Below are 10,795 nucleotides of genomic sequence, written 5' to 3'. Positions count from 1 at the left end.
GGGCTCGAGCAGGACCTGAAGACACAAGTAAGTTTCATGAGGAAGTGGCCCAAATGCCTATGGTCTCTACTCTAGTCACATTACCTTCCCTCTCCCACTCTGCACCTATGGCCTCATGGGGAGTTTCTTATGATCAGCTGACTGTGGAAGAGAAAACTCGTGCCTGGTTTACAGATAATTCTGCACGATATGCAGGCACCACTCAAAAGTGGACAGCAGCGGCACTGCAGCCCCTTCCTGGGACTTCCTTAAAGGACAGTGAAGGGAAATCCTCCCAATGGGCAGAACTTCGAGCTGTGCATATGGCTGTTCACTTTGCACAGAATAAGAAATGGCCAGATGTGTGATTATATACAGATTCATGGGCTGTGGCTAACGGCTTAGCTGGATGGTATGGGACTTGGAAGGAGCATGACTGGAAGATTGGTGATAAGGATATATGTTGAAGAGGTATGTGGATAGATCTCTCTGAATGGGCCAAAAGAGTAAAGGTATTTGTGTCTCATGTGAATGCCCACCAAAAGGTGACCTCAGCAGAGGAGGACTTTAACACTCAGGTGAATAGGATGACATGTTCAGTGGAAACCAACCATTCTTTTCCCCCAGCTACTCCTGTCATTGCTCAATGGGCTCATGAACAAAGTGGCCATGATGGCAGGGATGGAGGTTATGCACGGGCTCAGCAACACGGACTCCCACTTACCAAGGCTGATTTGGCTACTGCCACTGCTGAATGGCCAATCTGCCAGCAGCAGAGACCAACACTGAGTCCGCGACATGGAATCATTCCTCGGGGTGATCAGCCAGCAACCTGGTGGTAGGTTGAATACACTGGACCACTTCCATCATGGAAAGGACAGCGTTTTGTTCTTACTGGAATAGATACTTATTCTGGATATGGATTTGCCTTCCCTGCACACAATGCCTCTGCTAAAACTACCATCCGTGGACTTACAGAATGCCTTATCCACTGTCATGGTATCCCACACAGCATTGCTTCAGACCAAGGGACTCATTTCACAGCAAATGAAGTGTGGCAATGGGCTTCTGCTCATGGAATTCACTGGTCTTACCATGTTCCCCATCATCCTGAAGCAGCTGGCTTGACAGAATGATGGAACAGCCTCTTAAAAACAAACACGGTGCCAGCTAGGTGACAATACCTTGAAGGGTTGGGGCAGTGTTCTCTAGGAGATGCTCTAAATCAGCATCCAATATATGGTTCTGTTTCTCCAATAGCCAGGATTCATGGGTCCAAGAACCAAGGGGTGGAAACAGGAGTGGTACCACTCACTATTACCCCTAGTGACCCACTCAAAAGTTTTTGCTTCCTGTCCCTGCTACCCTATGCTCTGCGGGTCTGGAGATCTTAGTCCCAAAGGGAAGAACATTCCCATCTGGAGACACAATACTGATTGTACTGAACTGGAAATTAAGAATGCCACCCAGCCATTTTGGCTTCTTCATGCCTCTTGATCAACAGATAAAGAAGGGCATTATTGTACTATCTAGTGTGATAGATCCTGATTACCAAGGGGAAATTGGATTAGCTTTACATAATGGAGATAAAGAAGAATATGTGTGGAATACAGGAGAGTCTTTAGGACGTCTCTTAGTACTACCATGCCCTGTGATTAAAGTCAATGGAAAATTACAGCAACCCAATTGTGATATGACTGCTAACGGCCCAGACCCTTCAGGAATGAAGGTTTGGTTCACCCCACCAGGCAAAGAACCACGACCAGCTGTGGTGCTTGCTGAGGGCAAGGGAAACACAGAATGGGTGGTGGAAGAAGGTAGTTCTGAATATCAGCTACGACCACATGACCAGCTGCAGAAATGAGGACTGTGATTGTTATATTTCTTCATTGTATATGTACATCAAATATTTTTGTTTCCTTCTGTTATGAACTGTGAAATGTAAATAAGGTTAATGCATTTTGGTTGTACATGTGTTAGCGTATCATGTTAGGTGCAAATATGACTTTATAATTGTTCTTATTTAGGGATTATATATGGTTAAAAAGATGTGTACAACTGCCTAGTTGACAAAGGGTGGACTATGATAGTTGGAGCTGTGTGTCAACTTGGCTGGACCACAATTCAGTATGGTTTAAGCTGTTGTGATGTAGTTACTCCCATGATGGGATCAGATGATTATGTTTTGAGCAGGCAGTCTGTTGACAGGGAGTTTCCTTAGGGGTGTGGCCTGCTTCCAGTATATCTATGGACATTCCAAGAAAAGAGACATTCTTCTGGGGATCAGGATTCTGTTGTGCTGCCTACAACTGTCCGTGAGTGAACAATCCACCATTCGGCCTGGAGATCTTGGGTTCGTCATTTGTTGGAGTCAGCTGCCAGTGTACTGCCTGCCAACCTTGAGCTCCTCAGCCCCTGCGGCTGCAAGAGTCAGGAAAAGCCTCCAGCTTGACATTTGATCCAGGAACTTTGGAGTTGCGAGCTTCTATAAATGTGTGAGCCATTTTCCTAAGATAAATTTCTCTCTATATACATATATATATGAGCTTTACTGGTTTTGTTTCTCTAGAGAACCCAGTGTAACACAGTATGTCTATCTGATTTCTAACAACAATGTACTAAGAGTTCTCTCTGATGTTTTGTAATTTAAATAGTATTATATATAGGTGCTTACCTTACAGCATGAGTTTTCATATTGATAATATAATAAAAAGTGACCAATTCAGTAGATACAGAATTTACATGACTCATACCATACTGGTTGTAAGAGCAACTAGCAATTTTAAATCTACTAAAATTTAAAAATTGCTGAGTTTTCAACAGCAGTTTCTTTAAGTAGCTTTGTTTTGTTTTCTGCTAACAATGGGTAATGAGGTATTAATGACAGTGTCTACAGTGTCCAGAAATGAAAGGATATTTCTCTTTAGCAAAAATTAAATATAATCAAATGCTGAAAATGCTCATGGGTTTAGATTTTTATGTGAAAACCTTTATCACTGAAATTTAACATGAACAATGGCTTTTTACTGAGTGTTTCAAGCATTCAAGCTAATCTCTTTTACCACTCAACAATTATTTTACAATGTAATTTCTTAGAAATCTAACAATCCAGTTATAAACAGACATTTCTGTGATAAAACTGTTGAACTGAAATTCTAGCAACTGAAAATTTGTAGCTACCATTTTCCTGATTTGCCAAATAATGCTCTTAAATGATGATCACCGACGTTCTATCTGTGACCACTCCTCTAATTATCCCTGAGCATCCTCCTTCACAGCTATGAATGCCACCATCACATCCAGAAAGAGGGCAACTCTTCAATCTCGTCTTCAACCTACACTGCTCTCTACTCCAGAACAGAATTTTCAACCACTTACTGGACAGCTAGCTTTACATAGGTTTTCCCATAGGCATATCAAACACCACTTGTCCAATACTGAATCTATACTTCTTTCCCAAAAACGTGTTGCATTACCTTGCAAATGTTCCAAGTGGATGGCATCATTTAACCAGTTGTCAAGCCAAACAACAAAACACTCTTCTTCTGTCACTACTCCAATAAATTAAACTCTAAAGCCTATTGCTTCTCTCTTCTAGACCACTCTCAAATTTGTCCTTACCTTTCCTATACGCCGACAACAGCTGAAGTCTTATCTCTTCTAACCTACACCACCTGTAAGGGCCTGCCAGCTTCCAGGATTGTGAACTTACTCTGGCTCACCTCCTACCCTGTTTTAAGGGTAAACCTTCTAAGATACAACCCTAATCATAATTCTTTAATTAAAATTTCTCACAAACTCTCCAGTGCCACTAAGATCAAGTTCAAACTCCTTATTAACATTCATGAGGCTCTTTGTAATTTTATCCCTGCCTATGTGTCCAATGTTATTTACATGGTTCCCCAGATGTACTCTAATCTCAGAAACATATGCACTTGTCTGAGTGTACCATCCTCTTTCATGCTTCTGCCCAGAATATTTTCCCTGCCTTAGCATTCATTCTTATCATAACTCTTCCTTAAATCTCAGGAAGAAAGGCAGAAAAGCTCATCAATAGGTCATTATGTTTGAAAAAGACAAAATGGTGACACTGGCAAATAGCCAGTGGCAAAGCAAGCTGAGACAGCTCTTAGGGGTACTCCATGTTGCCTCTTCTACTTTGCCACCACCACTACAAGAGTAGTAGCAACAGCAGCTACCATTCATACAATGCTCACTATATGCTAGGTATTGTTCAAATCTTTACAGAAGCATTGTCTTTGTTTCTTTTCTATTTGTGCCCTGTCCTGTTCATGTTCCTGTATCTTCTTTTTCATTTGTATTCTACCACTTACAACCGTAATAATCCTCACTACTCTCATTTACTTGTCCATGCTAATTTAAATACTTAGTTTCTAAACAACTATATCCTGTGAAAAATTTTACCATTATACTTTTTATACTATTTGTAAAATAACTGATTTTATTTGTTCTCCCCCTTTAGACTGTACCTGATTCATCTTTGTATCCTAAGCATCGATGATTTTTTTAATAAACAAATGAATATAAGATTAAATACCAGAAAGTCATTTTTAAGCACTAAAAAACATTTTTTTTCCATTTTCTATTCAAAATTTTTTCTGATTTTATTACATACTTACATTGAAATTCTAATTACAGCAGCTAAGATTTATTGAATGCTAACTATGTGTTAGGCACTCTGGTGGCTCAATAGTTAAAGCATTCAGCTGTTAATCAAAAGGTGAACAGTCCAAACCCACCAGTTGCTGCATGGGAGAAAGATGAAGCAGTCTGCTTCCGTAATGATTTACAGCCTTGTAAATCCCATGGGGTAATTCTACTCTGTCTCATATGGCTGCTGTGAGTTGGAATCAAGTTGATGGCAATGGGTTTGTTTTTTTTGGTTTAACCATAGGTCAGACACCATTTTAAGCAGTAAACATAAAACTATCTCATTTAATCCTTCTCACAACCCTATGAGGTAGGCACTATTAACTCCTTGTAAACTATTAAAATTATAAAGAAACAAGCAAACATTTCCTGTAATCTTACCACCCACTGACAATTACTACTAGCACTGTAAATATTTCCTTCTGATTTTTATCTTACCAAACTTGATAGTTTTTGGGTTGTTCCTCAATTATTGCAGTGATGTAGTTCATTTCCTCATGTAGATCCTTTTGAAGTGACTTTAAGAGAACTCTCCGAAAATGCCTATAGCAAACAAATATCAAGCAGTCAAAATCTCATCACTCCACATAAATTGTCTAGCAACAGTAAAAAATAAATCTACAATATTTAGACAAAATTTCTTTTGGCATTCTTTTTTTTTGATATCCTCCGTAATTGTAATCTGGCAATTTAATTGCCTGTGATTTTCCAAATTCATACAACTATCCAGTGCTTGAAACAATCAAGCATTCCGAAGTAAAAATAGTGAAAGGCAAAAATATGAGACAGAAAAGTAAATTCTGCAACTTTAAGGAATGAAAAAATACTTTGGCTCCATGGATAAAGTGTTTGGCTGTTGACGAAAATGTCAGCAGTTCGAACCCATCAGCCACTCTGCAAAGCCTGTGAAATTTGGGGCAATTCTACTCTGTCTTATAGGATTGTCATGAGTGGGAATTGACTGGACATCAATGAGTTTGTTTTGGTTTTGATATGGTTATCAGTGTTTTACAGTATAAGAATCAGAAGAGATTCTTATACTGGTATAGTATAAGCTTATTCATGTAGAGACATTATTCATATAATAAATTCCATTGTAAACATCAAAATATTTTTCTTTCAAAACTATCACAAAAATGTTGTTGTTGTCGTTGTTATGTGCCGTCGAGTCGGCCCCGACTCATAGCGACCCCTCCTTGGGTTTCCGAGGCAGTATCACTACGGAAGTAGGATTGCCCAACCTTCCTTCCGAGGAGTGGCTGGTGGGTTTGAACCGCCAGCCGTCTGGTTAGCAGGCAAGTGTCTTAGCCACTATGCTACCAGAGCTCCCACAAAAATATTACTCACACATAAAACAAGTTTCTTATTAATATCTTCATAAAAAAACACAAAAAACACCCAAACCCACTGCTATTGAGTTGATTCCAACTCATAGCAATCCCCACTAGGTTTCTAAGGTGGTAAATCTTTACAGAAATAGATACCTCATCTTCCTTCTGTGGAGCAGCTGGTGGGTTTGAACTACCAACCTTCTGGTTAGCAGTCAAATGCCTTAGGTACTGAGCCACCAGAGCACCTCTGAAAGTAGAATAGAGTAAAACATGTGCTTTCCATAGAAAGAATAGATAATAACTGAAGTGAAAAAAAAAAAATTATGAATTATATTATTCAGAGATTTAGAGATTAACTTAAGAAAATACAGCTAAGAGTTGTTGTCTCTATAGAACAGGTGTCTGGTGGTAAGAAGTGATGGGGAAGAGATTGCTATTTTTCATTCAGCCTCTGGCTTTTAAACCCATATATGAATGATTACTTTGCTAAAAATTAAAGTTCAACTAAGAAAAGTCATCCAAACTAAAATATGAGACAAGTAATATTAATGATGTGTACTACTTACCACGGGAGCTCTGGTAGCATAGTGGCTAAAGCACTTGACTGCTAACCAGAAGGCTGGTGGTTCAAACCCACCAGCCACTCCTCAGAAGGAAGGTTGGGCAATCCTACTTCCGTAGTGATACTGCCTCGGAAACCCAAGGAGGGGTCGCTATGAGTCAGGGCTGACTTGATGGCACATAACAACAACAACATAACAACTACTTACCACACTGTGTAATTGGCTGCATTTAACTCAATAGCATCTCGGGTTAGTTTAAAAGCCCGTTCACTTCTTTCATCACGCTGCAGAACAGCCCGGAAGTAATCATAAACATCTCTAACTGTAGACAAAGCATATAAGTGGATTAGGACTACCGTTCGCATTTAAAACTTACACTTTAAAGCAAATATGAGGAAATATTTATGGTATGCACATCATTTGTAACAAACAAAATATTTCCATACCACTAACTTGGTAGTTCTACTTCCAGAAAAGACCAAACAACCTCGTTAACTGATTCTTTTAAGTCTATCCAAGTATATTCGATGCGTGGTCTAATTTAACCCTCTCATTTTTTATATAATAGAGATCACATCACATTCAATGTTCCGGTCCTGTTTTTACATACACACATTGTTAGGCAATGTATAAATTGATACAACCCTCCACAGAAGGTCATCTGATAGCATCAATTAAAAAGGTAAATGTAAATGGTGTATCCTCTGTGGAAAACAGTTTGGAAAGTTCCTCCAAAAACTAAAGAATTAAAAAATAAAAAATAAAAAAAGTTGCTCCAAAAACACAGAATTACCACGTTGTTAGGTGGATATTATTCTATCACTAACAACACTGCACTTCAGGACAGATCTTGAAATGTTCTTTGTGATGATGAATGCAACGCCATTCCTCTTCAACTTGTCATTCCCAGTGTAGTACACCATGATGATCTGATTCAAACCAGCCAATGCCAGTCCATTTCAGCTCACTAATGCCTAGAATATTGCTCTTTATGCATTCCATTTCATTTTCAACAACTTGCAATTTTCCTAGATTTGTACTTCATGTATTTTACGTTCCAATGTATGTTTGCAGCTGTTTCTTCCCATTTCGAGTTGTGCTCCATCAGCAGGTGAAGGTCCTGAAAGCTTTACTCTATCCACATTATTAAAGTTCACTCTGAGGGGATAGCTCATCTTCTAGCACTAAATCAGATAATGTTTCATGGCTTTTCATAAAGTTTTCCAGTAAAATATCAGACAGTGTTTCACTGCTATTCATAAAGTCTTCAAAGGCCAATTTTTTCAGAAGTGGATGGCCTCATTCTATCTTTCTCTGGAAGCTCCAATGAAACCTGTTTACGATGGGTAACCCTGCTGGTATACTTTAAATCATCTCTAGACTAGTTATAATACCTCATACGATGTAAATACTACACAAATGCCATTTTATGCTCTCTCTTATCCTATGGGGCACTGCGCTGACCACTTAACTGCTTTTTAGGAGCCACCTCCCACCAAAAGTATTTTCTAACCACAGTTGGGTGAATACTCAAATGTGGAACCTGCAGATCAGAGGGCCAACTGTACCTTATTGATCTGAAAAAGTATGACTTACATTTCTCTGATCACCTTTTCATACCTATATTTCTATTTCTTCCAGTGAATTTTCTCTTCACTGATATTTCTCACAGAATGCAAGTTTTACATTTTTATGTAGTAACATCTTCTGACCTTCTCCATTCCCCAATCTATTTTGCACCAGGCTTAATACCTTCTCCACCCCAAGAAAAAAAAAAAAAAAGGTTGTTGTCTTATAATTACTTCTACTATGTTTACAGTTTTGTTTTAGAAGTTGAACCCTTTCATGACTATGGGCCATATAGCATTCACCAATATTTTCCTCCTCTGGAGTTTACTGAACAACTGCTTTCCCACTGACAGTGTACACAGCTGTCAGGAGGGTACCTTTGTAACTGTTTGAAATGGAAGAAACAGGCATGTGCTGAAAATAACTGTTTTTTACAGGGTATTGTATGAAGTGATACAGCCTGGAGATATGATTTTGCAAAACTTTTGTCTCTTTTGGCTTCTTTAACGGGAAGTAAGCCTTGAAAGTATATTTCCAGGATCCTGTGTATTATCTGAATGTTGCCTCTCTTACAATGATTCCATGTTTGTGCAAATACTGCATTTTAAGGTGCCCTAAGAAAGCAGTGCCAAGTCCAGAAGCTAATCCTACCCGTACTGCCCCTAGTCAAGAGGGACATATGTATCCCATATAATCCTACTCCAAAGTTAAGTCCCACAATATATGTATCAAAATCCCTATTTCATAACAAAATTACAGAAATGCTTGATTTAGCGTGACTTCCATTAACAAAAATACATGTTGTTGTTGTTATGTGCTATCGAGTCAGACCCGACTCATAAGGACCCCTCCTTGGGTTTCCGAGGCAGTATCACTACGGAAATAGATTGCCCAACCTTCCTTCTGAGGAGTGGCTGGTGGGTTTGAACCACCAGCCTTCTGGTTAGCAGTCAGGTGCCTTAGGCACTCTGCTACCAGAGCTCCTGAAAATACATGATATCAACAAAAAATGCAAATCGAAAACAATTGGATCCTGAAAGGGTTGATTTGTCTGGAATTTATTTTCATGCTACATGTGAGATAGGGATATCATTTTGCTTTTATCCAAATTCAGAGTCAATTGTTGTAAAGTCATTATCTGATGATTATCCATCTTTTCCAGGCAGATATAAAATGCCTTTATATTACATATTAAGTTCCCATATAATGATCTTTTTGTAGAGTCCTTGTTATTCTATATATTTCTGCACTAGTTCCACAATATTACATATTAAGTACCACATTGTCATATTTGATAAGCACAATTATTCTTCTTTTTCAAATATTTCTTGGTATTTAGATCACAAAGAAAACAACAAACACTTTTACTGTAAAAGGAAAAAGATCTTGGAAACAAACTCTTAACTGAAAGGGAAAAATCTCTCTCTCTCTCTCTCTTGCTCGCTAGCTCTCGCTCTCTTTCACACACACACACACATCTTACAAAACAAGCATTCCATATTATTCATTTACCCTTTCCTAAAAGAACAATTAACATTTGTATGACTTTCAATTTACAAAGCATTTTCACATTCATTAGAAAAGAATGGATACTTTGTCAAAGAAAATAATCTACTCATTTTGATATCAGTGAATATATCCCAACTCAGCCTAACACTTCATTGCATCTGAACACCATTTCTGCAAATAAAATTCATGGTAAATGAAATAGTAACGTGTTTCAACGTTGTAGCCAGCTTACCAATTAAACAGTACACGAACAGCACAACCACGTATACTATAATGCAACGTTCATTACTTAAACATAGATTATGCCTACTCTTTGAACACAATAAAACTTGTAATTATGAAAATAAATCATATAAAACCACAGTATTAGTTTACTTTATGTCATTCAGACCATTACTAGACAAATTTCTGTCATCTCTTCTGTTATACAAAATTGTGCATATCAACTTTGCTACTAAGTGTGACTTACAGACTTTTTCCTAAATAAACTTACATTTTTCACTATAAATGATCTGGACCACTGGATTGGGGCCATCATTCTGAGACACTGGATCTATATCAGCCCACTCTGCTCTGTCCCTAAAAATACAAATTATTTTTTTCAGTGATTCTTTTCAAGCACAGGGAAAAAAAAACAAAACAAAAATTCTGGTGTTTTTAAGAAATGGCCACAACTACACTTTTACATGAATACTAGCAATCTGCAACAGTTTGCACTGGGCCACTTTACTAACTGCAAGGCTGGCAGTTTGAACCCACCCAGCAGTGCTGTAAAAGACAGACCTGGTGATCTGCTTCTGCAAGATTTGGTGTATGTCATCAAGTCAATTCTGACTCATAGCAACTCTTTATGATAGAATAGAACTGTCCCATAGGGTTTCCTAGGCTATAATCTTGACGGGAGTAGATTGCCAGGTCTTTTCTCTGGCAGAGCTTCTGGTGGGTTTTGAACCCATGACCTTTTTGGATGTCTGCTGAGCATTTAACCATTGAGCCACCAAGGATCTTTTCTATAAGACTGTTATTATTGTTATGTTGTTACGTGCTGTCAAGTTAGACCTGACTCATAGCGACCCCTCCCTTGGGTTTCCAGGTGATATGTCTATGGAAATAGACTGCCCAACCTTCCTTCCGAGGAGTGGCTGGTGGGTTTGAACTGCCAGCCTTCTGGTT

The 10,795-nt window shown here is 38.6% G+C and overlaps 1 protein-coding gene across 1 annotated transcript in view; it reads right to left on the bottom strand.

Annotated features, from left to right (window-relative positions):
• FNTA (farnesyltransferase, CAAX box, alpha) overlaps positions 1 to 10,795 on the bottom strand; it is a 53,120-nt gene that overhangs the window by 38,019 nt on the left and 4,306 nt on the right. The window contains exons 2-4 of the mRNA XM_007935039.2: positions 10,116 to 10,201; positions 6,752 to 6,866; positions 5,089 to 5,193 (exon numbers count right to left, since the gene is read on the bottom strand). Of these exons, the coding sequence (XP_007933230.1) occupies positions 5,089 to 5,193; positions 6,752 to 6,866; positions 10,116 to 10,201 (306 nt within the window). The remainder of the gene's footprint in view (positions 1 to 5,088; positions 5,194 to 6,751; positions 6,867 to 10,115; positions 10,202 to 10,795) is intronic.

Source organism: Orycteropus afer, unplaced genomic scaffold (genome assembly GCF_000298275.1).
Source record: "Orycteropus afer afer isolate SDZICR_OR568_19922 unplaced genomic scaffold, OryAfe1.0 scaffold00024, whole genome shotgun sequence".
Taxonomy (NCBI): Eukaryota; Metazoa; Chordata; class Mammalia; order Tubulidentata; family Orycteropodidae; genus Orycteropus; species Orycteropus afer.
The sequence above is the reverse complement of the archived record's forward strand: the minus strand, read 5'-3'. Positions and strand labels throughout refer to the sequence as shown.